Source organism: Dichomitus squalens (assembly GCF_000275845.1).
Source record: "Dichomitus squalens LYAD-421 SS1 unplaced genomic scaffold DICSQscaffold_13, whole genome shotgun sequence".
Taxonomy (NCBI): Eukaryota; Fungi; Basidiomycota; class Agaricomycetes; order Polyporales; family Polyporaceae; genus Dichomitus; species Dichomitus squalens.
In genome coordinates this window covers 598,747-624,216 of record NW_006766895.1, presented here as the reverse complement: position 1 = coordinate 624,216, position 25,470 = coordinate 598,747, and the positions used below count along the sequence as shown (strand labels likewise).

Here is a 25,470-nt window from a genome sequence, read left to right as displayed (position 1 = left end):
TACACGGCCGGATTTCACGGACAGAAGAAGCATCTTGCTCTTAATGCTTCTTGACGCCGTCATCAACGACTTGGAGGAGGTCAACGAGAAGTACGGGAAGATCTCTGCGGATGGGGATTTGGCAGTGGAGTCGCCAACCTACAAGCGAACCTTGTCGACATCGTATGTACTCACTGTCTTGAAACGCTGTGCATTCGAATATCACACGATCGTCTCCTTTATTTGCCGAAGGACACGACAAAGATCGATAACACTGGCCCACTCGGGGGTCCATCCGCTGGCTTTTCTGCTCATACACCCACCATACATAGACTTTGACGGCCTTGTGCGCGAATGCAAATGGTAGGCTGAATGCTGCTGTACCGACCAGGCGAGTTGCTCAGGTCTTATCGAAGCGATTTACTCTTTGACAAACAGTCCTTTCATCCTGGGCCAACAAATTTGAACGCTCGCAATTTCTCCCTAAGAACTCGTGAGATGCACGATATAGTATTAATACGATATAGATGGAAACATACATGAACGACTTGACATGACATGACATGAACCAAGAAGCCCGGTAAATGGGACGTGATGATGGTGACTGGTGATACAAATGTTGAAGTGAGAGAAGAAAGGTAGATAGAGCGTCCTAAGCCAACGTGAGCAATGCAATGCGATCCTGACGTATACCATATAGTAGCACATAACGCTGTCCCTCCGCCTTCTGTCGCAGCACCGCCTCTCGGATCTGCTGCGCGTATCCGGCATGCTGCGTGGGCAGCCCAGCAGCAATCGTCCGCAACGCGTCCTCGCTCGTCAGCCAGTTGCTGTTCTTTGCCAACTCGTCGAACACAGCTGTTGTGACCTCTACAGCAATTGTTCGGATGCCTGGCATGGCATTCTTCAGTGCAGTAGCGCTATCGTACGCTGAAAAGATAGGTGAGTTGGATTGAAGGATGATCGAAAGCGACATTCGTTACCTTTGTTGCCATAGAGACCCTTCGTGCTCTTGCGCGCCTTTTTCACGTCGTTCGGCAGAACGACAAGAGTATCGGCGGCAGGAGCAGGCTTCTCTGCCACGGGCTGGATAGGTGAGCTCTCTACCGCGCCCTGACCACCGGATAAAGTCGCATCATAACGTTTCTGCTCGGCAATATGTTGCTGTAGAAAGGAGACGAGCTCCGATGGTTGCACTATGTGACAGCGACTCAGCAAACGCTCTTCGGTGCTAAGCTAGCGCCCTACCTTCTGTCTCAGTCCCCCGGAGAACACTCTTGACCTTGTACACGGGCGAACCACCAACACGAGGCTTCGCATGAACAAGAAATCTGCGGCTAGTCAATACCTTGGTCACATGAGAGGAAAGCAAAGGCGCATACAGTATACCCTCCGTCTGACACAGTTCTATATAATCCTCGATCTCTGCATCGCGAAACGCAGCCTCGTACATGACGTCCGCACTTATATGATGCTTCCACAACATCGCCGCGATCTCCAGCCGCTCTGCCAGGTACCCAGGCTGGTAGGAAACGACGTAGACGTCACACCGGCGGGGACACCAGTATCCAAATGACTTGAGCTCCTTCAGAGCCTGCTGGGAAGTAAGGAACTGGTTCTGGTAAGGGGCGAGAGTCGCTGTGATCTTCTCCAGGTAGATCTGAAGGGCGACTGCGGCGCGAGGCTCGGGGTTCGCTGTGGGTGTCGTGTACCGTTTGATGACATGGTCGTACCGTCCACCAGCGGCAAGGACGTCAGTCCGCTTGTTCTTCCTGACCGCCATGAAGCAGACGCCGTTGGCAAAGTAGGCATTGCGGTGTCCTAGTAACAGCGGGTCGACGCGGATGGGCCGCACCACGCCCGACACCTGTACGAACTGAAGCGTGTGCCTGATGTCCTTCAGGTACGGTTCCAGCATTTGGCGCAAAATAGGAGAGGACTTCTCTAAGCGCTCCACAAGCCCATCAACTGTGTCATCTGCTCATAGCGTCGTCAGCTCGGGTTCGGATATGCTATCATGGGAAGGTGAAATGCGTACAGGTCTCGGCCAGAAGCTTGAGCTCATCGCAGACGCTGCGAGAGACACCCTTGACAATCAGACTATTGCGCTTCTGGGACGCCGACGATTTGGTGTTAGTCAACATATCTATCGTCTCTGCTCGTAATTCAGCAGGCACACGCTCGAGAACCGTTTCAAGGACTTGGATCATGATCAGAATCAGTTTCATATGGTGAGCTGGAGACTGTAGACTTACTTTTGGAATGCGAGATCACGATGACGTAGTGCTCGGAGAGGTCACCGAAAACGTCCAAGCAGTTGTTCACAATCGCTATTCCTTCTGCTGCAGCTGCGTTCGGTCCGGTGACAAGGTCAGGAGTGATGATGTCGAATACAGCGACCTTCGACGCTCGTGGATGTCCGGCAGGACTGCTGGTCAGCCAATGGTCTCATCAAAGGCTGATTGTGATGATATACGAAATTTGACATACTTCGGGCGGTATATGTCACATATATGGTACCGCTTGATTCGCTTGTACTCTGCGCGAGCTGCAGCACGAGCGAACGGCGGCAGGGCGTTGTGAGGGAGACTGACCACTTCTCCATGACGATCGAGGTAGACAGCGCGATTGTGATCGTCCTCTACTGGATTCGTCACTGGCATGAGCAGAGGGGTCTCAGAGTCGACAGCACCATGGAGGTGGAAGATCTGCTCTAGGTGGTCTATGACAAGGGAGTTCAAGGAAGCATGTTCTGGAGGCTCCGAGTCTATGTCATATAGATACGAACGAACGGGCTTGACTGGTTGCGTGAAGAGGGTTGACAGCACGGCCGGCAGGTGAGGAGAATCCGCTTTCGCTTGTAAAGATTGTCAATGATATGATGTGAACGCAACGAGATTAGTGAATAGCGTACCTATCATGTTCAGAGCACCCTTGACGTACTCGTCCTCCACACGCGCCGGGAGCAATGGACTCTGGGAGAGCTGCAGAGCCGACGGTCGCTTGTCCGGATCATGTTGGAGGAGCATCGTGATGACTGTCAAGTCCTTGTAAGCAGTCATTTAGGAGAAGTGGGAGAACCACTGCCTACTCTGTCGCTGCCTGCTTCGCTTTGGGTCCCAATCCGACGGAAATACGATGGACGGTAGTCTGAGCTCGGGAATGACCTTGTTGCGTTCCGAGTCGGTCTTGAAGAAATAGTTCATCTCGAAGAACACTATCTAGAAGAACGTCTCTCAGTCCCTCGCTTGCAAGGTTGTCGAGGAAGTGACCTACTCCCAAACTATACATGTCGGCCTTCGATGTCGTGCGAGGAGTGACCACTTTGTTCTTCTTGCCATCCTTCTTGAAATGACTTCCGGAGTCAGAAGTCTGAATGGACATCTCTGGAGCCATGTACAACCGCGTCCCAACGTCTATATAATCAGCATGTGAATATGGAGCGCGCAACTGTGGACAAGGGGTTCGCCTACCCATGGTGATCTCTTGATTATCACGGATCTCGCGAGGTTTGTCAGAGGGATCAACAGCGTCCAAACTCTCCGTGGCAAGGCCAAAGTCTCCGACTAAAGCAACTGAGTAGAATACCTTACTATACTTGCGTGTTCCGTACCTTTGCAGTCTCCCTTGGCATCTAGAGTCACTCCGTCAGTCATGATGCCACTCATACATAGGAACACAAGATGTCTCACCGACGAAGATGTTGGTAAGCTTGATGTCCCGATGCAGCTGCAACAACGTCAATTTCTTCATCCTGCAGTCTCCACGTAGCGGAACGTACTATGCCTAAGCTTGATATGTGCACAAGCGCATCCAAAATCTGTTGGAACAGACGCCACGCATCTTCTTCTTCGAGACCTTCAGCAATCCGCTGCGGCCGCCGATGAGTTGATAGCTGTAGGACACCCAACCTCCACGTACCTCCCGTAACGTCTGACGCTCGACAAATTCCTGTGACAGATGAGCCTCAGTTCTACTGGGACACATACTATAAGCTTACCATCTGGATGTACAACGTCTTTCTCGGCGCTGGAGGCGACATAGGTCTTCGTAGGATCCCACTTCCATTCATTGGGATAGGTCTTCCCTTCCCCTCATCTGACCACCCAAATGGATCGTCCAGCCCGTCGTCATCCTCCCCATCGGCGTCGAACAACCCGTCGTCGCTCTCACTCCCGCTACTTCCATTATCATCATCATTCTGCTGTGAGCTCGATCGCGCAAAGCGTATACTGGGGAAGGTTGAATGCCGACTGGTACTGATCGAGTCAAGGTCCTTGATGTCGAACGTCGTGAAGTGGCCATTGAAATCGTCGCTCGACCGCCTTGGCTTCGATGTCCGTCCGTTCGTCTCTTCCGTCTGCTCCGAGTCCTCCGACTCTGAGCCGATGTGGCTCGGAGGCCCGTCGGACGTTTCGACCCAGGTGGTGTAGTACCGGACGATGAAGCGATGGTTGAGCCGGCTTAAGGCGCTAACCTCCCGGAAAATCTTGTCGTTCCCGACATCGCGCAATTTGATCTTCTTGACTGCCAGACCAAAATGTTGCGTCAGTGGGAAGCTATGCGGTGAAAACATGCACCAATTCACCTGCATAGATCCTATTGTCTATCTTGTTGCGAGCCTTGACGACTTGGCCAAATCCACCACGACCCAGTATCTCTAGCTCCTCCCAGTCCTCCTTCCACCTACTAGAATGCCTCGCAGTAGGCGGGGGCATTCGGAAGTAGTCCGTCTCGGGAGACCCGACAGCAAATCCATTGACAAGAGGTGTCTTTGGTCCTGGTCATAAGATGTTATCCAGCCGCGTGGTAGTGACAAGTACATGGATCTTACTTGGACCTGTGAATGGGATTGTCGGAGTACGGTTATTGGCTGAAGGGCAGGGTGGTGAGACTAGATCCATCAAGAGCGTTTGGCACGTCACGCCACTCTTCTTGGCAGGGCTGAGCATCGCTGCGGCTTTCGTCGCTAGAAATGGCGAGATAGACGCTAAAACGGACATCAGCCGCGTTCAACCTGCAAAGAGTCGGGGCTTACTTGTGTGTAAAGCAGATTGCGGATCGCTGAACCTTTCCATGACATCGCGTCCAAGGAGCATTTGCAACAAGACTATCCCCGCCGAGTGAATGTCGCGGGCCTTGGTGTAGTCAAGCTTTGACTCGACAGGCGCCATCCTGAACAAATGTTGGTTGAGTGGTGGAGCAATGTGAATAAATTGCGCTACTCGCCATCCCTCAGGGGTATTATCTTCGTCCAGTCTCACGTCGACGTTGAAGCCGAAGGGATCGGAACGATGCAGGTCCAGTAGTCGTACATGATATCCAACCTTGAACAACTTGACAATCTTGGACGTGCCCATGCCTTCACGCGGAGCGAGACCGATACACCTCAGATTGAGGCCTGCACCGCGCATTGAATCTTGCACTAAGGTAGATAATCATGAGAAGACATACCTCGATGCACGATGTCGCTGTGGTGCACAATGTGGAGAGCGGACAGGATCTGCGTAAGGTACTCCTGTACATCTGTCAGTAAGTAGAACGGCGACCAATATGCGAGTACACGCTAACTGTAGCACGTTCTTCGCGCAGGCCGTCCGAGTCTTCGAGCAGATCATATAGAGTCATGGATGGTCGCTTCTCCATAAGAATGATGAGGCGGGGCGATGAGTTCGCACTGGGCGTCGTCAGCTTCGCAGCAAGTATAGCGAGCAAGTTCTGATGTCGAATTGTGACAAGGCGCTGAAGTTCAGTCTCGACCTGTTTGAGCTTCTTGCGGCCTATTTTACGTCAGGTTCAGAGAAGAGACGAAGGGACTGGGGTATGTCACCTTGTGTTGTAGTATAATAGTGCGACACGAACGTGATGGAGAGGAGCTCCAAGGGCAGAGGACTCAACGGCTCGTCACAGATGGGGTCAGCCTGGTAGATTGTTCCCAAACACTCTGGGATATATATGAGATAAGGTTCCACAACAATTGCATCAGTCCAAACGAACCTTGCCGAGGATGGAACAACCGAACTCTACGGAACGTCTGCCCTTGCCACTTGATCTCAAAGTCGAACGATTCAGTGGGCATAGCATCTTCGGACAAAGGAACCTCCGTCGCATCCGACATGGCACGCTTACGAGCTTGCTGGAACCGTTCACGCTCAAGCTGTTGTCTCTGTACGTTTTCGCGGATCTGCTCGTTCAGCTTCTCGGCGTACTCGGCGTCGTGTTGTTTCTTCAATGCGGCTTCCTCTTCCTCTCGTTGCTTCCTGACCTGGATGCAGTTTAGGGGGAATGTTAACGTCTAAGAGCACCTGATTACGTACTCGCTCCTCTTCGACCGCGCGCCGGTTCATCTCGGTGGCCAGAGACCCAGAAACCTCTACTGGTGGCTTAACATTCGCCTCCATCCACTCCTTCGCGAAACAGACGGTCTACGTAGGCGAATTCAGTCCGACGGCATCGACTGGCACAGATGATTCCAAGACTGACCTGAAAGACCATTTCTTCGCCCTTCTTCTGCTGCACTTCATCATGGATAGCATGTGTCAACTTGGAGATCTCATCAGGGCGGAGGCCAACTATGGGCTGCTGTATGGTGAAGATAGGAGGGGCATTGTTGGGATAAGTCTTCGGTAGTCTATCACCACGATTGGGGTCAGTAGTTGTCCGTGTCCAACCGCCTGGCATGAGGGAGATACCATGCATGCAAAAGTGAGAGAAAGAGAAGGTGTGTAGCAGTTCGCCGGGGAGCAGTAAGCACCCGAGGGCAGCTGCGGAAGTTCACATATTGTAAGGATTGATTCTCGGGGATATACTATACTTCGTTATTATGACGCGAAGTGACTCGATTCGAGATTCGAAGTCTCATGGGGCGCTTAACCCGCGATGATAGTGGTAGTGACTGAGGCACCAGGTTCCGGAAATGACACTTAAGGGTATGAGCACTCACTTTATGTGTAGATGGAAGTATATCTTCTCAGCGTACTTTGGGTCAGGATATGTGACTCGTATCTTGAACTCAGGTAATCTAGGGGCGGCCTGAGAGGAGCATCTGCGTGAGCGTCTGTCTGGGCCACCTCCGCGCCCGCTCGACGCACCTTCCACGCTTTTGGCGGAGGAACCTCGATGAAGTCTTGTTCATAGATACTCTTCCAAGGTGTGAGACTCACGAACGCGATGGCTGATAACGAAGCGCGCACCTTTAAGACGATGATTTCCTCCTGCTGCTGATCTTCGACCTGGGGATCCATTGTCGAGATCGTCGAGCAAGTGGATGGTCAAATGCTTGAGAGGGGAGGGCCCAGGGGACCTCGGCAGCTCAAGCGTGCATCGCGCCGTCGGTTTCGTGAAAGCGTATGGTCGTCGTTGTCGTGATCGAGTAACAAGGATGCATTCTCCTCTCACCCCAGCTGCACGCGCGACCTGCTCATCACGTGCCTGTCTCTTCGCCAGTCCTCGAGGGCGCCAATCCATCAGTGCTTGCCTCTGTCCCCCAATCCTCCATCGTATCTCAGCGATTCCTCTTTTCAGCAGACTGTGGTTGATGGGAATCGCCAGGGTAAACGAAGCGAATTAAATGAGCAACACGAGTCCCATAGGATGAAGTCCAGTAGCCAGTTTCAATGAATGTTTGGGGGCTCAAATGAATCTTGATGTTGTAAGACGTAATGGTGAGTGCGCTAGACTCGCTCCCAGAACCAGCTACTCATTATCTTTGCCAGACCGTAAGATTCTCTCAGCCCCGTGACAAGCTGTATAGCCGCCCCTGATGGCTCTTTGACAATGGACACACCTGGAGAAGCCGCTGTAGATAAGAGCCTTGGGATGGCGGAACAACTGTAAGAGCATGTGTAGTCCAGGCCTGATATGCTCTCGCCAACCAATCTGGATCTGCTGCTCTTTCGAGCCGTATTCAAGACGCCAGCTGTTCCCTCCCGGGTTTGCATATTGTACCCATCGTGTATACGCGGATCGTAGCGAAGAGTTGGCTCATCTGGGGAAGCACAGTCTGGTGCCGTTCTCCGGCGTAGTCTTTTATTTGTACTCACAGAGTCATCTGCGCTCTAGCTTGTAGCCTCACCGTCGTTCTCCATCTATTACGCCTCTCTAATGGAAGATCGGCAGCAGTCCATCTCCGAAAGCGCTGGACCAGAAAGGTTATCAAAGCCGGCATCTGACTCCGGAGTTCCCATGGCTGATATATCTCCGTGCGCCCTGTCACTGCGGGCAAGATACAGTATACACACTCAGACCACTTCCTCGACCTGCTCAGACTTCTTCTGCTGATCTAGGAGCTGACTATTCTCTGTAGGGGTTGCTCGCACCTCTGTCACTCACCCGATGCTCGTGGACTCGGACTGGGTCACCGTGATTACGGCTCTAGCACGTAGTTGTCATTAACCGCTATGAGACCGCTGACACTGAGAAATATTGGCTTTCAGGCCGTTCACCAGGTGTTCCGCAAGATCGACACGTATTCCACTCTATTCCACGCCATCTTCCTTCTGTGTCCTCCGGTTTTGATTACTTCTTTCGTTACGGATGCGACGTCTTCGAGCATCTACCAACGCACTCTCGTCTCATGCTACGGAGTCTTCTATTTGGCACTCGCGTTGTCCATCGTTGCCTACCGTCTATCGCCTTCACATCCGCTGGCTCGATATCCAGGGCCATTTTGGTATCGAACCTCGAGCTTCTGCCACGCATTCCTGTCCGTCAGCGGACAGCGGAACACATACCTCAAAGCCTTACACGAACGTTATGGAGACGTTGTGAGAACCGGTCTGTGATTCATGTTTTCCACCTGTGTGCATCTATGCGAGCCCTCGCGCCATTTTGTTGCACATACTAGGCCCAAATGAGTAGTCGATCCGCGACCGCTCAGCGACAACCAAGCTCGCAAGCTTACCGTAGGGATCCAGTACGTCTATGCCTGCTCTTCGTGTCTGCTCCCCTCCCTTGCTGAGGCAGAGTAGTGTATATCGGCGCGTTCCTCGGCCAGATCTTCCCTCTGGTGGGCATCTCGACAGTAGAAGAACACGTCCGACGCCGGCGGGCTTGGAACCGCGGACTTGGCCCAGCAGCGCTGAAAGAGTACGAGCAGCTCACCACACAGAGGGCGCGGCAGCTTGCCGACGCACTGGAGCAGCAAAGGCGGGTGTCGTTGGAGAAGTGGTTCGACTATTTCGCGTGGGTGTATCACCTTAGCTACTTTGCGTCGAGCCAGAGCTGACGAACAGCTGCGATATAGATATGACCTCATGAGCGACATGGCGTATGACTTCTATTTCAATGTGCGAGGTCCAACTCCGATGACATTTGGTTTCATATAGCTTCGGAGGAGGCTCAGAGCTCATGCTCGAAGGAGACAAGGATGGTGTCTGGTCTATCCTGCAGCAGGGCACGCGGTACGCCATATATTTCGAAGTATGAAAGGTTAGCAAACATCTCACCTTGATATAGAGCTGCTTCATTCTTCTCAACCGTGCCATGGCTTGGTCTCTGCATTGGCAAGATCCCCGTCGCGGTACGCCCCCTCCACATCTTCATCACCCACGGAAAGGAGGCTGTGGTTAAGCGCATGAGGTGTGGTTCAACGACACGCGATCTGTTCCATTATCTAGTACGTGGATTTTCTCGGCGCAGATCAATCAACTCGCGAATCGTTTATCCGAAATATAGAACAACGAAGACCTGCCAGACAAGGAACCTGCCCCTATGCAACAGCTAGTCGATGACGGCATCCTCGCTGTCACTGCTGGTTCTGATACGACGGCCAGTGCCCTGACAAGTATATTCTTCTGTCTATTAACCCATCCAAATGTCTACGCCTCCCTCTGTGAGGAAGTGGACACGTTCTATCCTAAAGGCGAAGATGCCTTTGTTACGAAACACCACGGTACCATGCCGTACATGAACGCAGTGATGTGAGTAATTGCCCGACGCTGGCCACACAGTACATGTGCTGCCGCTTAATGGGCGATTCCGCAGAAACGAGGCCCTCAGACTATACGCTCCCATCACCACCGGCGGCTCACGCCAGGTGCCTCGCGAATCCGATGGGGTGTACGCCGGCTCGATGTCTGTCCTCCTACTTCTCCTTACAGCCTGTGCTCATCCGGAGGATGCTCTAGCTACCTTTCTGCAGGCACGACTGTCTACTTTCCTGCATACTCGCTCCACCGGGATGCGCGCAACTTCTCCTTCCCCGACGCCTTCTGGCCCGAGCGATGGCTGATCGCTTCTGGGCAAGTTGCGCTTGAGGACGCGCGACCCCCGCCGTCATCGACGCTGAAACCGACATCGTCCAAATTCGCGCACGAGGAGATCGCCTTCATCCCCTTCTCCGCCGGGCCGATGAACTGCGTGGGAAGGGGCTTTGCGATGCAGGAGATGCGGATGGTGCTGTGTGCGCTCGCGCAGCGCTTCCGATTCCGGCCGAGGGAAGGCTGGGATATAAGAGAATACGAAACGCACTACAAGGACTATTTCGTTTCTACGCGGCCCCCGCTCCCTGCCATCGTCCAACCAAGATAATGCGATGTGGTGGTGGTTGAACACGGCTTACCGTGTCGTCGAGACTGTGTGATATCACCGGAACACATCCCAGTTCGGATCCACCATCATGCATCACCTCTTACCTCGACCTCGCTGCGATCGACAATGTCCCCGCGACGCCCGTGAATGCCGGCGTCGACAAGCTGGTGCGCTCCGCGGACACCGATGCGCACGCGCCGACGTCCATGTGTCCCCCCGCGCATCATCTACGGGCACCCCAGCGGCCCGCTCTTCGAGGGGCCCGCGCCGATCGCCGCCGCCGCAGGAGGGGCCTCCCAGGCATCACCGGGAAGGGCGCGCATGCATGGGGGCACGTCCACGTCGAGGACAGCGCGTTCTTTTATGACACCTTGTGGCATCGTGTGTGCCTGCTCATCACGCGTTCTGGGCGTCGTCCGTGCGGACACGGACGCGCCTGTTCGACGCGGCGCAGGTCTCGCGCGGGCGCGAGGGCTACGTTTTCGTCACGGGCAGCGAACACGCCACGCACGAGGTCGTCCGGGCGATTGGGGAGGCCCTTGTCGAGCTCGGGGTGACCAGGGGGGCGGAGCCGGCCGCGTTGGCCGTGGACGAGCGGGTGAAGTACTTCGGGAGCGAGTTCTTCGCGGAGTGGCTGTTCGCCAACACGCGCTGCAAGGCGGAGACGGAAGGAGGTTGGGTGGGTGCGGAACCACACGACTCATGAAGAGTTTACCAGGGATATCAAGGCGGACGCTGGGGTGGCTGCGAAGGCGCTGAAGGCGTAGGGGTGCGCGCATATAGCTTGTTGCCTGTTGCGGCGCGAATTTGTGCTTGAACATGTCGTATATCCACGGAGTCGTATGTATTATACATAGTCAGTGCGAGACCAGAGCCTCGACAGCAATGACGGAGGCGGCGGGGTGGTCTGCTCTACCACAAGCAAGATTTACAGCCCAAAAAAGCTATAGTACAGATGCAAACCCACGAGCGACAAAGCACGAAGATCACAAAACGAACCCTTCACAGGCCACTCTTCCTGTACACATGCGGGCTGACGAGCGGGTGCTCGACAAGCGTCTTCCACATCGCCCGCCACTCGAGCGGGTTGCCCTATCGACCGTCGTCCGCGCATCAGCTTCGCCTTGTTGCACAAGAAGAACATAGCACCCACCGCGTCCCGCGCGAACACCACAAAGCTCCCCGTGTACCCCACGCCCCTCATCTCCTCGATCTCGACGTAGCCCTTCATGTGGATCTTCCGCCGGTCCTTCGTCCCGATCCGCATCCGGATCATCGCCACCGCCTCCTCTTCCTCCTCTTCGTCCTCGTCGTCCCCCCCAGGCTCGGGGATGAGCTCCTTGGCCGGGTTCTGCTTCACGCCCATCTCCGCCAGCGCGTCCTGGATCAGCACCAGCAGCGCGTGCGGGAGGAGCGCGGCGAAGAAGCGCGTCAGGTGCGGGCAGTAGCGGTACCGCTGCCCGCCCGGCATCTGCGAGAAGAGCATCAGCGTCTGCGTGAACTGCGTCTTCGCGGGGCGCGGGCCGGCCGCGCGGACCATCGCCGCGGAGTCCACGGAGGAGAAGGAGGCGGAGTCGACCTCCATCGGGTCGTCGTCGGACGCGGAGAGGTTGGGCTCCGCGATAGACATCTGGCCCGAGTCGCGGAGGCCTTGGGTGAGCGACGCCGCGATCGCGGAGAGGCCGCGTGAGGCGAGCTGGCTCGGTCTGTGTGCGCTGTGTGAGCGGTGCGGCTACCGTCGACGGGATGCAGGTTACCTCGCTACCCACGGATGCCCCGCGACGTCTGCGAGCGTCATCCGGTGGGAGGGCTCGATGTCGAGCATGCCCGTGATCAGCGCTGCACGCGCCCGGTGAGCGACGGACGAGGCGAGAAGAGAGGGACGTACAGAGCGCGTCTGCCGAGAAGCGGTTCCACGGCCGGTGGTTGAACGCCTCGCCCGTGATGTACTGCATGAACTCGACGCTGCCCCGCGTCGGCTCGTCCCATGGGGTGTCTGCGGGCGTCGCCGGTCAGCGCGACAGGGATTGGGGGCGGCAGTGGACTTACTGCCTGCGAGCATCGTGAAGAGGATGACGCCGCTGCCCCAGACGTCGATCGGCTCCGCCTCGTACGAGCCCGTGCCGCGCAGCTGCTCGAGGGTGGTCAGACGGTGGACGCGAAGCGGAGGACAGACGCATGCCAGACCTCGGGCGCGATGTACGGCAGGCTGCCGCACCGCTCGTTGAGGACGCGCGTCTTGCCAGTCTCCTTGACCTTGTAGACGGCACAGAGACCAAAGTCGCTGATTTTGAGGGTGCCTGCGGCGTCGAGCAGGAGGTTCTCCGGCTTGAGGTCCCTGTGGCACACGCCTTCTTCGTGGAGGTATGACTGTGACAGGAGGAGTGAGCGCGGGCGAGAGAGGCGGACGGAACGAAGCGCACGAGACCGGCGATCATCTGGCAGAAGTAGTAATGGGAGATGTCCTCGTCGATGCCGACGTCGGGAACTGGAAAGTGACGTTCAGCAACGGCATGAAGCAAGTGAATGTAGGCTACCGACGGATCTTGTCGAAGAGGTCGCCGCCGGCAGCGATCTCCATGAGGAGATAGAAGGCAGGGAGGTAGCCGCCTCTGGCGGCCTGCTCGATGGAGAGCTTGGCAGCGCCGAGGAGTTCTAGGATGTGTTTGTGCTTGAGGGCGGTGTGCACGCGGCACTCCCTCTCGATGGCCTTCATTTGCCAATCTGAGAAGTCAGGGGTGATGGTGACGACCTTGCATGCTGCGACGCGGTGGGTCTCTGGGTGTACGGCCTGGTATACGCTGTGAGAGGCAAGGTGAACGAGAGTCGGAGATTGTTGGATGAAAGGACAAAGACTGACGTAGAGAAGCCGCCGCCACCGATCTGTTTGACGATTTTGAAGCCTAGGAGGATGCGATGTCTGGCTAGTTAGCTTAGAAGGAAGGAGAAGGACTGACCAGCGACGGTGGGCATACGAAGCTTCTGTGGCTCGGCCATGTTCGGTCGGTGGCGGGAGACAAGTCACGGAACAAACGCCCGTCGGCAGCGGCGCGTCCAACACGCGTCGGTCACGTCCAGTCGCGTCGGGTCACGCCGCTTAGAGACGCCTGCGGGCGCCGATTCCCAGCGACGACTTCTACGCTACCGAACGCTGGAGCGAGCATGCTTGGATATGTAAGGACGCTCAAGGACTCCCGTCTCTTACTCTCTGCCATCATTTGTCACGCCTGTCAAGTCGTACGTATCCTTCCTTTCCACAGCCGCCCTACCATTCATATTCATTCCCCAATTAGACTCTGATGGCTTATCCCACCCCTTCATCTTGGGCTTTCACCCTGCAAGTCCGATTTCCCTACATAGCCGTCTATCACATCGTCATTGACAGTAACACATTCCACCTCAGATCCCTCTGCGACGCCCCCATCGTACGCTAAACGGTGATACGCGTCGAATTGCAAGCCCATAAAGGAAAACGTTTCGATGGCCATCATTCCACGTCGACGCCTATGATGCTCAGGGACGACCGCTCTTGTTGCGTCTACATATACCCCGCCCTCGCCAACGTCTCGGTCAACTCCATCGGCCCCGACCATGTCGTCAACCCAGCCCTCGTCCTTTTCCGCCGTACAAGGTCCCTGCCTACCCTGCGCGATCGCCAGCCAGCCTGTTACCCAATCTTTACGACATGTCCTTCCGTACCGCAGCATCCGTCCTCCACCCTCTTCGTCGCGACGCGACGTACATTTATAGCTCCCACTTGACGCGACCGCACTACCTCCCCGCTCGCTCTCTCTCTTATCTTCTCCTGCCCTAACAGAGGCGCCACTGACACCTGTCTTGCCCCTGACAGTACTTACCACCCTACGCTGCGGTCCTCCCAACCCTGCCGCCCCCTGTATTACTCTCTTCTCTCATTGCTGATCACTAAGAGGAGCGAGGCATTCCTCGTCCACTCATTACTGCTTGTTACCGCCGTTGCTCCATCATAACACCTCTGCCATCCCCGCTCTCACCCGTCCAGCTTCACGTCCGTTCGTCCCATCAGGCACCGAACCGTCCTCAGCGCATGCATACGGGAGCGGCAGACGCAGGATGGTCGACTGGAAAGACCCAGAGGTGATCACGTACGACTTCTTCCTCTACGAGCAGATCGCCGTCTTCCTCCTCGGCTTCTACGGGTGCGTCCTTCGCTTCACCGTCTTCCTGCTTACGCGTGCGCGCGTCTCTTTTGAGTTTGACTTTGCGTTAGAGAGTGCGTTAGAGAGTGCGTCTCGGCCGTCTATGTCCCTGATGCTAATATTCACGCGCCAGAACACAGTTCTTGAGCACCTGGAACGTCGAATGGGACCTCATCACCCGCAGACGTGTTTTCAAGGTGGTGCACATCCCATACCTCCTCGCGCGATACATCACCCTGTCCGCGCTACTGTTCTTGTAAGTCCGCATGCGGCGAGTCTCATCCACATGTAGCTGATGTACGCGTTCCGTGCCTACGTTTAGTGTGATCTCAGGGCGCGTCAAGCTCAAAATAGCGTGTGACGGTACGTCTCTAATCCCCGCTTCGTTTCCCCGCGTACAATCCGCTGACGCTCGTTGCGGGCTAGTCGCGTACAGGATTTTCGCGGTGCGTAGCTACTCGCATGTCGGCGCGTTGTCGCACCTCCCTTACAGACCTCATTCCAGATTCTAGGCAGCCTCGCGAGCATGCTTGCGAGCCTCATCATCTGCTCCAGGCCGTAAGTGTGTCCCGGCTGTCCTGTGCCATAACCCTGTGCCTGATCAAATCTTTCCCTCTCGTCTTCCGCTCTTCTCCCTTCCCCTTCGCGCAGAATCACGATATTCCGGACGCTCAAGATGCGCACGCCGCTGTATCTCCTCGGGATAGGAGGGCTCGGCCAGCTATTTCTAGTGATCTCACGTACGCCTCTCGCGAGCGCGCTCCACTCACACCCTGTACCGACTGTATGCGGCATGATGCCATCCTGCAGAGGGCATCTGGAGCGTCCGCGCACGCTGGGACCCCGCCTCGCACGGCTGTGCGGTCGTCGCCTGGCACAGCACCTTCCTCGGGATCCAGTACCTCTACAGCGCGCGTCTTTCTCTCCCTATTCACGGGGGGAACACAAGCTGATCCGTGTCTCGCAGCATCTGTATACGACGCAGCGATCTTGCTCGCGACGCTGTGGGCCGTCCGGCGCGTGCACGACGGGCGGCGCTGGGGCTTGGGCGACGCGTTGCGCGTGCAGGGCCTGTGCTACCTTGTCGTGACGTGTGTCGCAAATGTCCCCGTCGCGGTTCTCGCGTTCCTGGACCTCAACAGTACGTCTTCCGCCGTCTCACGTTGTATGTTCTTGCGGGCGGGGAACAGAGCTGACGTGGAGGCGCGCATGCAGCGGCGATGGACGTGTTGCTCTCGATGCCCGCTATGACGATCAGGTGCGTCCGACCGCTCTTAGATCTCCCTCGGATGACAACCCATCCCGCTCGGCCCCGCCCGCCCGCCCCGGTCTGGTGGCCCGTGTGTAGCGTGATAGCGTCCTCGCTCGCCTTGCTCAGCCTGAAAGACGACGAGCTCGACCCCGGACCCGTGCCAGTGTATCTCCCCGCCACGCCTGGCGCAGGGCCCTCCGCACAGTCCGTCTCCGGCTCCGAATCAGGCCACGGGCACTACGAGTCGGCTGCGGGACGACTCACGACGCGCATCCATCTACACTCGTACGTACCCCCGTTTCTGCCCAGGACAGCAGGCCCTGAGCGCGCGTTGCTCGGTTTGTTGAGCAGGGCTATCAGCGCGCGGGCTCCGTGCAAGGCATCGACCATACGAAGACCGAGAGTGCCGAGGGGGGCTCACTGCGAACGCTCGCAGCTACGTCCGGCCAGGTTGGGACTTGGCACACCGGGCGAGAGTGAGCGGACTCCGTGAACGCTTGGCATCCACGAAGCTGTACAGCTTCGCTGCACTTATATATGCATATGATTGCGCTCATGTAGTCTCGTGACCAGACGTTCGGAGCTTTGAGCGGAAATGAAAAAACCGGGACTTTCCGCGCTCCTGAACGTCTGGTGGATCCACCCCCGTGACTCCCCGCTCGGTGACCTGTGTGACTTTCCTGCCTCTCTCCCGACGTGTCCGAGCTGTCTTGTCGCGCGCGCCTGCCTGCTTATCTCGCGATGTCTTTGAGCTGCGCCGAGCCTACCGTCTGCTCGACGTAGATACTCCCGTAACCGGTACATCTCTCTGACTCTCGCGAGCAGTTGCTATATGTCCCCCATACTCAATTTGTCTGTTATCCTCTGTCTCTCGTATGGGCAAGACAGAGGAACTCTTCTAGTGCGCGCCTATGGACCCTCGCGGACCCGAGGCAGAACCCGATGAGCTCCACAATGGATGGGGAGCTCTTTTCAAAGATGAGGAGGAGGATGAAGACTACGCTCCGTCCGAGTGCAGCAGCGACCGGCTTTCCGACGTGTCCGACTGGGATCCGATCGAAGCTGCCCCGAGACGCCGATATACCGCCACAACACCCGGGTCATGCGCGAGCGCCTTGCGTTCTCGGTTTCCCGCACGCGCACCAGCGTTGTCGACCACGTTAAGTCAATTTTGGCTTTTATGGAGTCTGTAGATATGAATCTCCCCATGCATCTCAGACCCTAAGGTCCAGTATGAGCGGAGCGCTCTTATGGGCAGCGAGGAGCTTCCCCGCATTCTCGAGCACTGGTACAAGGTCCCTCGCGCATCCTCCTCACGACACCATCATGTACGGCCCCAGGGCGCTAGGAAGGCTCTCGAGGAGTTTGCCCTGGAGTGCGTGGAGGAGATTGTTGACCGAGAGCTCGAGCCATTGTGCACAGTACAGGAGGTATGCAAGCTTGTAACTAGGACAGCGCGCAGCCGCGAGGGCGCCCTCCGACTTTGTCGGATTACCTTAACGGGGCGTCGGTATGTCACACAGGTCACCGAGCGGGGAGTCACGGGGGTGGATCCACCAGACGTTCAGGAGCGCGGAAAGTCCCGGTTTTTTCATTTCCGCTCAAAGCTCCGAACGTCTGGTCACGAGACTAGCGCTCATGTGGATGTCGGTCGGGCGTGCTGTTTGTTCTGAGGCCCGCAACTCCGCTGCTGATGGTGCTCTGGTCTCGCTCTAGTGTTGCCGCGAAGTGAGGTCAAGGTCGCCTTAAGGTGTCGGAATTCATACCTTGATGCACCTTGAAGCGCCACAAGGTGAGCTTGAAGTGGGCACGTGCTAGGCGGCGTGCACAGCGAGCATGGGTAGTCTGGGGATCTCGGTGTACTGCGAAAGGTTGCAGTCTTGGTATTACGAGTCAACATTGTATCTACTTTCCTCGCGAGCCTGTCGTAAAACATTGGAGATGCGTCCCGGACTGAATACACTACTGAGAATTGTTCTCATTGAAGCCATGCTCCGAAAACGGACTGTAAGCCGCCGGCTCGTATGGGTGGCTCAGATGATGGTCCTGGAGTGTTACCGGGGTATGCAGAGCTTGGCGCGGGAGTACAAGAGTAGTGATGAGAGCCAGGAGGGAAGGTAGATCGTGACTGAGGTGTAGAGGGAAGGGGAGCAGTGGGTTGCAGAAGCTCAGAGGTTTGGCAGCTGCATTGTGCAAGATTTCTCGCACCGCAGGAAGCACAGCCGTAGATTAACATGGGAAAGGAGAGATGCTTCTACTCACTACCTGGTATGTGTTCTATGCCTTTCCGGACTCTGCTCTTCGACCAAAGATTGCATTGCTGCTCATCATCTACGTTACACATGCATAAGATAAATACCTAGGAAACGGATCTAAGTTATCCGGATAAAGGTTTGGTGAGCTCTAAATGACCCAAGAGAGAACATACAACATCAAGAGACATGGTTGAAGTGCGTGCAGCTGATGGGAGAAAGCAGGCTGGCGGGAACGAGGAGAGAACGCGTCGCAGTCCGGCACGTGACCAGATGAAGCGCGTCGTACCAGTCGGCCCGACAGCGGATACTTGGAGCCGCCGAGAGTCCACACCTTGAAGCGACCTTGACTTACCTTGAGCTGACCTCAAAGCGACCTTGATGGTCGATTTTCATACTCCGCTAAACGCAAGGTGCACATTGACGTGAAGTGACCTCACTTCGCGGCAACACTATCTCGCTCCTTGATGATTTCAAATACGATCATCTCGATTGTGCTGTGGCACCGCTGCTACTTCGTGCATGGCGTCCAGTCCATTTTCAATGTCAAGTCGAAGTCCGTGCATACAGGGACATTGCCACCGGACTTGAATGGTGCTGTGTGCTGTGTACGCGATCACAGTTTCAGATGATTCGTGTCTGTTGGCACTATAAGAGAACCCATGGACAGTCATCGATTTGCCGCTCCCTCCGATACGCATTCGACTCTGTCATGAATTCCCCGTCCGACGCGGTGGTCCCTGCGGGTAATTACGACGCCTATTATGCCTCCATGTACGTTCCAGATACACAGTAAGATTGGAAGCCACTGCTGACGAGCATCTCGATGGCTTTCAGGCTGCCTGCGATGTATTGCAGAGTTGCGATCGCTTGTGCGTGTCCATGGAGGCCTGCCGATATGTCACTCTTACACAGTCGCCCCTAGCATTGGTCCTGTACGACTGGATGATCACCCTTCCTCGTGAGGTGCAATTGTTCTGGACGGGAAAATCCAGCATTCTGTCTGTTTGTCTGTTCATATTGAACCGGTACCTAACCGTTATCTGGTGGATCCTCGACATGATCAAAACCGCCCCCTTGTTTGACAAAGTAGGTACCATTTTCCGATGCTATGCTCCGGAGGAAAGGAAATGTCTGACATTGGTATGTTCAACAGAAGTCTGTGTTTGTTCGCTCCTTACTCCTTGCACAATTACCAGCTGAACGTGATTGCAATCGCGTCTGGTAGCTGCCATCGAATGGCCTTGGCCTCCCTTATCGTCTATTCGTTTGTGCTGATTCCAACCGCACGTGCGTAGTCTGACACACTATTCGATGCCTAATCCATTCGCAATTCCACCCAGCTGATGGTTCGTCTGTAGTCTTCTCGTCATTGCGGGCATACGCTCTATCTCGCCAATGGAAGCTCGCATTGGCCATCTTCGTCCTCGCGATTGTTCCAGTTGCAACTCATGTGGTATACCCCTCATTGCTGGTGTGTCTGCTTCCGCAAAAAAATTTGACCTCAGCTCCTTAGACTATGTTCCCATATGGTCCATTCGGCATCGTGGACCCGAAGTTGGGATGCCTTTGTACTGGTACCCTCCCGTCTGCTCTCGACCATGGGTGAGTTTGTGGACTACCTTCTTCGCACTCGGATATCATCTTATTTGGTGTTGTATTATAGGTGTCTGTAGGCCTTCTTTGTTGGAAGGTGACTGGCTCTAACGTTTGTTGCCGCCGGTCAGTCGTCGTCTTTAGCCGGGTTTCGGCCATCCTGGTCGATGCAGTGCTCGTGGCTATCACCGGCGAACTCCTGCCAGTGTCCGCACAATCAGTGCGAGATCTCCTCAAGCTCTGGAACAGTACAGGTCTGATGGGCGTCATGTTGCGTGACGGTTCGTCGAACGTTTGTCCTTTGCGTCTTGTGATATGCTGAGTTGCCGGAGCTTCGCCAGGAATGCGCTACTTCGTGTAGGTCCCGTGGCTAATCAGGACAACGCCTATCACTGATACGTCGGCACCACTTGGCAGTGTGCTGCTCTTGATAAACACCCTACATCTAACTTTCACAGAGCTCTCTGTGAGTGTAGCCAACGTCTCCAGCCCTCATTGGCCGTCCTGATGGTGCTCTAGATTGTCACGGCTAGCGGGAGTACCAGTGTGATTTCCCTCTTCACAACAGCGTATGTCCCCGTGTCTACGACTCACCTGCACTGTACGAAGCGTCTTGTGACTGAACCTCGCAGGATCTCGTCCATACTCGTATCCCACTTTCTCCTCGATCTCCAAGAAGCGTACCAGAGGAAGGTTGTCTGCCTGGCGTCCAATGACCCTCTGCGGTCTTCGCACGGCGTCAACTTGTCTTCAATTGCATGTGAACCCGTTCTCGGCTCGCTAGGCGCGACCATTGATCCTGCCGACTGGGAATTCCCGGAACTCTATGCTGGCGGGGATAATCCACTGGCCGAGGACCCCTTGCCGACCGAAGGGAGCCATCCACAGTGCTCACTCGTCGAGGACAGGGTGTCAGTTGCAGCGGGTGGAGGAATAGCGATTTCCGGAGAGCATGTTGGAAGAGCGGTCCAGATCTGAAGGTACCAGACGAACGTAGCAGCATTCTGTAGGTCCGATGCATCACGTATCTCGAGATCTATTCGTCGCTCGTCTAGTAACTCCAGCCTCATCAGAGCCAGGCGCGATGCGAAGCAATCTGATGAGTAATAGCGGCCTCTCCAGGAGCATTGGGGGTGGGCAATGACCCGCGTGATTAGCCTCGAATGCCAGGAGTGGATTTGACACTAATTACTATCATCGGAGCAGGCGGCAAGGGTCTATCTATGTCGCTCTAAGCATTTGCTCTCTGCGCGAGGACGAGAGTCGCGCCTAGGGCTACGATGGATGGGCCTACACGTGTACCCTGTAGGCATATGTTAATGTAAATACCAGTACTCACTGGACGACGACCTGCAGACCGATACATACCTACACCGAGCTGGGGTTGATAGTTGATCAGCGGCTGCAACCCAGCCTTGAGCTTGCTACTCGGCCCTCGGGGTGCACCTCGTGAGATTCCACTGCCGTGCGGCACGGTGCGACGGCCCGGATGTGGCGGGACGGAATGGGCGCTCGACGGCATTGCTCTCTGGCGCTTGATGAGCAAGGCAGTGGACGATTTTCCCGGCCAAAACGAGACCGAGCTATAGTAACAAGCTGCTACATACGATGTTGAGTCTACCTCCCAACCTGACGCTGCCACTAGGCTAAGGCGACTTGCACGGATATGCTAACACTATAATCGCATGTATGGTGGAACCATGTTCACAGACATCTCTGACCCTATGCCGTTAGCTGGCAAGCCTGTCGAGACGTACGTATCCCCCTGCAGCCTCCACAGCCGCCCTACCATTAAATTCGTTCGCTAAACCGTAAGGTCTACGTCTACTCTATCTCTTCGGCTGTTACCCTGATTCTGACAGCTGGCGATTCCCGGAAGTCCTATATTTCCCATTGCGGTATAGCCGTATGTTACTTCCGCTCATTGACACAATCCACCAGAGGTCCCTCCATGACACGCCATCATACACTTGAAGGCATGCGCAACCGAACCAATCACGAAGGAAACGTTTCATCGCTACCATTCCACGCTGGGGGACGAATCCCCGCGTGGCCTCTAGTCACGTCCTGGCCACACGTCACCGAAGATGTCAATCCGTCCCTGGTCCTTTCCAGCTGTCCAAGGACCCTGCCAATGCTGTTATGATCTAAGCGAGTTTTTCACTGTACATTTAAGAGATCTGCCTACATGCCGCAGTACAGGCGCACACCAGCCGACCAAGCCTTCCACCAGTCCCGATTCACTTGGTCGCGACGCGCTTCACATTCACAATCCTAGCGCGACCGCACTATATCGCCGCCCAGTCTCTCTCTGAAGTTCTGCTGGCCTGAGAAATCCCGACACTGCACCTGCTTCGCCGTGACAATATCCCTCTACGCTGCAGTCTCGCCACCCCCGTCGTGCCCCATACCTGGCCAGTCTCCCACTTAGAGGAGTGAGGCCCTCCTCGTCCACTCTTTGCTTCTGTGTTGCAGTCGCATTGTCGCAATACACTGCAATTCACGATTACGCACTGTTGCACCTGCTCAAGCTTCACTTCTGGCCGGCCTCACCAGGAACTACTTGGTGTGTCGCGCATGTATATGGGAGTCGCAAGCCCAGGATGATCAACTGGAAGGATCCCGAGGTGATCGCGTACGACTTCTTCCTCTACGGGCAGATCGCCGTCTTCCTACTTGGCTTCTACGGGTGCGTCCGTCGCCTCGGCTTCTTCCCTTCTTCGCATGCCTATACGTCCCCGTGTCTGTCCTGGGTTCGGTTTTGGGTTTGGGTCTCAGCCTGGAGCAACAGGCTCGATTGCTGTTGGTATTGCTGATGCTAATGCCGCTCTATGCTCACGACAGGAAGCATTTCTTTAGCACCTGGAACGTCGAGTGGGAGCTCATCATGCGCAAACGTGCGTTCAGGATCGTCCACATTCCATACCTCCTCGCGAGGTATATAACACTCTCGGCGCTGCTGTTTTTGTGAGTCCGCATACCCGCACGACGTTTTCGGACCACCGGAACTAATGTACATGCGTTCGTGCTCACACAGTGTGATTTCTGGGCACGTCAAGCTCAAGATAGCCTGCGACCGTACGTCTCTGATTCTGGCGTCATCCAGTCGAAAGAACCGCTGACTTGACCTACGAGTTAGTTGTGTACAGGACATTCGCTGTGCGTGGGTACATGCAATGCGACGCCTCATTTTCCTTCTCTTGTAGCTCGACGATAGATCCTAGGAAGCCTAGCGAGCATGCTCGCAAGCCTAATCATCTGCTCTAGACCGTGCGTCCCCTCCTTTCCTCCGGTCGGAAACCGCACCTGATACGAGTCTCCTTTCCCCGCTCGCTCCTTCCCTTTTGCAGGATGACAATGTTCCGGACGCTCAAGATGCCCATACCGCTATACCTCCTTGGAATAGGAGCGCTCGGCCAGCTCTTCCTGGTGATATCACGTACGACTCTCACACACGCGCACCGCTAAAACACCGTGTTGACTTCAGTCATGACGTATGCGCCTGCGCGTGCACAACACTATATCACAGAGGCAATCTGGACCGTCCGCGCACGCTGGGACCCCGCGTCGCACGGCTGCGCAGTCGTCACCTGGCACAGCACTTTCCTCGGGATCCAGTACCTCTACAGTGCGTACCTATCTCCCTCAGTCCCTCGTTTCATATACGAAACGCAAGCTAATCCACAGCCCGCAGCATCTTTGTACGACGCAGCGATCTTGCTCGCGACGCTGTGGGCCGTCCGGCGCGTGCACGATGGGCGGCGTTGGGGCTTGGGTGACGCGTTGCGCATGCAAGGCCTGTGCTACCTCGTCGTGACCTGCATCGCCAATGTCCCTGTTGCCCTGCTCGCGTTCTTGGACCTCAACAGTGAGTCTTTGCTTTCTCTGCTCCTGTGTCATGTGCAACGGGATGCGCGTCTGACGCAGCCCATGCAGCGGCGATGGACGTATTGCTCTCCATGCTTGCTATGACGATCAGGTGCGTCCAGATTCCTGTCTTCTCGCAGAGTCTCACTGCGGCGGCCGCCTTTTCTTGCCGTTAACGTTATTCCCGCTTCGCAGTGTGGTAGCGTCTTCGCTCACTATGCTTAGCCTCGAAGACGACGGGCTCGGCTCCGCCCACCTCCCAGACACCAACGGTACGGGGCTTTCCGCACAGTCCGGCTTTAACTCGGGGCATAGGCACTACGAGTCGGTCATGGAGGGGATCACGACGCATATCCATCTGCATCTGTCGTAAGCACCCGTTTCTTTGTTTATTTGTGAGCGGTGTTTAGGAGAACATATGTCTTGCGGAAGCCATTGCTCCCATTCTCTGAACACAAGCTGATGCTGGACCGGCTTTCCTCCCAGGGCGGTCAGCGTGGACTCGGGGCAGGACCTCGACCCTACGAAGACCCAGTTGTCAAGAGGACGAGAAGAGGGCCCTCAGGGAGTACTTGGTTCTGCCTCTGACCTGTCTTCGAGCTCGGAGGGAGCATGAACGTGCCAGGTGAAGCGTCGTGGCACCGACGTCCAGGGGCCCGTCCGTGCGTCCGGAACCTGGCGGTGTTCCTCCCGTGGCCGTGCTGCCGTCATGTTCCACCAAGCCGATTCCGCATGTCTGGTTGTCATACTAGCTTTCTCGCTGGTGCCTGGCGAAGACCAATCCATTTTTTCCTGCCGATGCTCAGGCGTGCCCCTTGAAATCTGCCCGAAAGTCGCCTGGTCTGATATCTTGTCGTGATGCAGCCGCATCGTGTTCAAGCCGGCGGACAGAGTATCTTGATCTATTTCGCAGGCAAGAACCCATATGTATGGGTCACGGCGGCGCCCTACGCACCACTGACTTGCAAGTCGGTAGCTGATCTCAGTGGAGGTGACATCCGTACTATGTCCCTCAAGGTCTAGAGCGCCGCGTCTAGAGCTCCGCCCTTCCTCCGTGTATGCTTCCGAGCCTCAAATCCACCACGATGTGGTCCTTCCATCAGCGTCAACGCTAGTTATCGAACGGAAGCACTCTCAATTTGCCTGGTGTATTCATTGTTGATCCGCATATGTTTCACGGACGTTGCACAGGCGCCCCTTTTTGCCGCCCACTCCCTTCCCTTTGACGCCCACTTTCCATTTTTGGACCATTTCCTTTCCTAGCCCATCCCAGTTTGGATACTGCAGATACGTTCCCACCACCGCATGCTACGGTCCCGTGATCGCCATGCCCTTGCCTTTTCTTTCTTGCCCTTTGTTCTCTCTTTGTCATCTTCACTGCCTCGCTCTCGTGCCTTATCCTTGGTTGCTAAGCAGCCCCTCTAGTATATAAGGACCCCCTTAGGCGCTCCCTAGTCCCCATCTCAACCTCTTGGTCATTGGTGTCACGGACGTTGGACAGACGCCCCTTTTTGCCGCCCATTCCCCTCCCCTTGACGTCCACCTTCCATTTTCGGACCATTTCCTTTCTTAGCCCATCCCAGTTTGGACACTGCAGATACGTTCCCACACCCGCATGCTACGTTCCCGTGACCGCCATGCCTTTGCCTTTTCCTTCCCGCCCTTTGTTCTCCCTTTGTCATCTTCACTGCCTCGCTCTCGCGCCTTGTCTTTGGTTGCTAAGCAGCCCTTCTAGTATATAAGGACCCCTTAGGCACTCCCTAGTCCCCATCTCGACCTCTTGGTCATTGGGACTAGGTGAGTGACCATAGCGTTG

General features: G+C 55.7%; 7 protein-coding genes across 7 annotated transcripts; 5 read left to right on the top strand and 2 right to left on the bottom strand.

Annotated features, from left to right (window-relative positions):
* Positions 1-631: 631 nt before the first annotated feature.
* Positions 632-7,223, bottom strand: DICSQDRAFT_59990 (Serine/threonine-protein kinase; the record flags this gene model as incomplete). Its single annotated transcript, XM_007365678.1, has 28 exons — positions 632-909; positions 963-1,175; positions 1,228-1,310; positions 1,362-1,959; positions 2,018-2,179; positions 2,235-2,410; positions 2,470-2,836; positions 2,894-3,016; positions 3,071-3,200; positions 3,256-3,302; positions 3,336-3,395; positions 3,453-3,545; positions 3,593-3,622; positions 3,660-3,708; positions 3,761-3,850; positions 3,901-3,955; positions 4,086-4,506; positions 4,568-4,759; positions 4,820-4,969; positions 5,018-5,380; positions 5,434-5,497; positions 5,551-5,759; positions 5,810-5,923; positions 5,977-6,244; positions 6,297-6,404; positions 6,463-6,610; positions 6,923-7,040; positions 7,067-7,223. The coding sequence occupies 28 exons, from the start codon at positions 7,221-7,223 to the stop codon at positions 632-634; spliced, it is 4,866 nt and encodes a 1,621-aa protein (XP_007365740.1).
* Positions 7,224-8,313: 1,090 nt separating this feature from the next.
* On the top strand, positions 8,314-10,509 carry DICSQDRAFT_147086 (cytochrome P450; the record flags this gene model as incomplete). The annotated part of the gene is made up of 9 exons (XM_007365677.1): positions 8,314-8,340; positions 8,415-8,754; positions 8,940-9,162; positions 9,224-9,247; positions 9,306-9,380; positions 9,436-9,595; positions 9,655-9,899; positions 9,964-10,053; positions 10,107-10,509. The coding sequence occupies 9 exons, from the start codon at positions 8,314-8,316 to the stop codon at positions 10,507-10,509; spliced, it is 1,587 nt and encodes a 528-aa protein (XP_007365739.1).
* Positions 10,437-13,872, bottom strand: DICSQDRAFT_86244 (CAMK/CAMKL/CHK1 protein kinase). The gene is made up of 10 exons (XM_007365676.1): positions 13,467-13,872; positions 13,370-13,412; positions 13,051-13,310; positions 12,933-12,997; positions 12,697-12,879; positions 12,559-12,640; positions 12,398-12,505; positions 12,267-12,348; positions 11,663-12,215; positions 10,437-11,601 (listed from the first exon to the last, which is right to left on the bottom strand). The coding sequence occupies exons 1-10, from the start codon at positions 13,504-13,506 to the stop codon at positions 11,512-11,514; spliced, it is 1,506 nt and encodes a 501-aa protein (XP_007365738.1). The 5' UTR covers positions 13,507-13,872; the 3' UTR covers positions 10,437-11,511.
* Positions 13,873-13,939: 67 nt separating this feature from the next.
* Positions 13,940-14,482, top strand: DICSQDRAFT_155117 (uncharacterized protein). Its single transcript, XM_007365675.1, has one exon. The coding sequence runs from the start codon at positions 14,016-14,018 to the stop codon at positions 14,268-14,270; it is 255 nt and encodes an 84-aa protein (XP_007365737.1). The 5' UTR covers positions 13,940-14,015; the 3' UTR covers positions 14,271-14,482.
* A 119-nt stretch (positions 14,483-14,601) lies between these two features.
* On the top strand, positions 14,602-16,419 carry DICSQDRAFT_170057 (uncharacterized protein; the record flags this gene model as incomplete). Its single annotated transcript, XM_007365674.1, has 11 exons — positions 14,602-14,765; positions 14,821-14,943; positions 15,010-15,050; positions 15,114-15,133; positions 15,193-15,245; positions 15,339-15,427; positions 15,498-15,602; positions 15,655-15,828; positions 15,903-15,945; positions 16,036-16,277; positions 16,376-16,419. The coding sequence occupies 11 exons, from the start codon at positions 14,602-14,604 to the stop codon at positions 16,417-16,419; spliced, it is 1,098 nt and encodes a 365-aa protein (XP_007365736.1).
* A 2,484-nt stretch (positions 16,420-18,903) lies between these two features.
* DICSQDRAFT_170056 (uncharacterized protein) lies at positions 18,904-20,765 on the top strand (the record flags this gene model as incomplete). The annotated part of the gene is made up of 12 exons (XM_007365673.1): positions 18,904-18,965; positions 19,029-19,063; positions 19,117-19,280; positions 19,348-19,355; positions 19,420-19,481; positions 19,553-19,665; positions 19,708-19,796; positions 19,932-20,068; positions 20,129-20,144; positions 20,205-20,253; positions 20,307-20,356; positions 20,420-20,765. 12 exons carry the CDS (start codon positions 18,904-18,906, stop codon positions 20,763-20,765), a joined length of 1,131 nt encoding a protein of 376 aa, XP_007365735.1.
* A 1,625-nt stretch (positions 20,766-22,390) lies between these two features.
* On the top strand, positions 22,391-24,027 carry DICSQDRAFT_170055 (uncharacterized protein; the record flags this gene model as incomplete). Its single annotated transcript, XM_007365672.1, has 9 exons — positions 22,391-22,476; positions 22,632-22,754; positions 22,825-22,865; positions 22,927-22,950; positions 23,055-23,216; positions 23,275-23,415; positions 23,482-23,655; positions 23,724-23,766; positions 23,850-24,027. The coding sequence occupies 9 exons, from the start codon at positions 22,391-22,393 to the stop codon at positions 24,025-24,027; spliced, it is 972 nt and encodes a 323-aa protein (XP_007365734.1).
* Between the last annotated feature and the right edge of the window lie 1,443 nt (positions 24,028-25,470).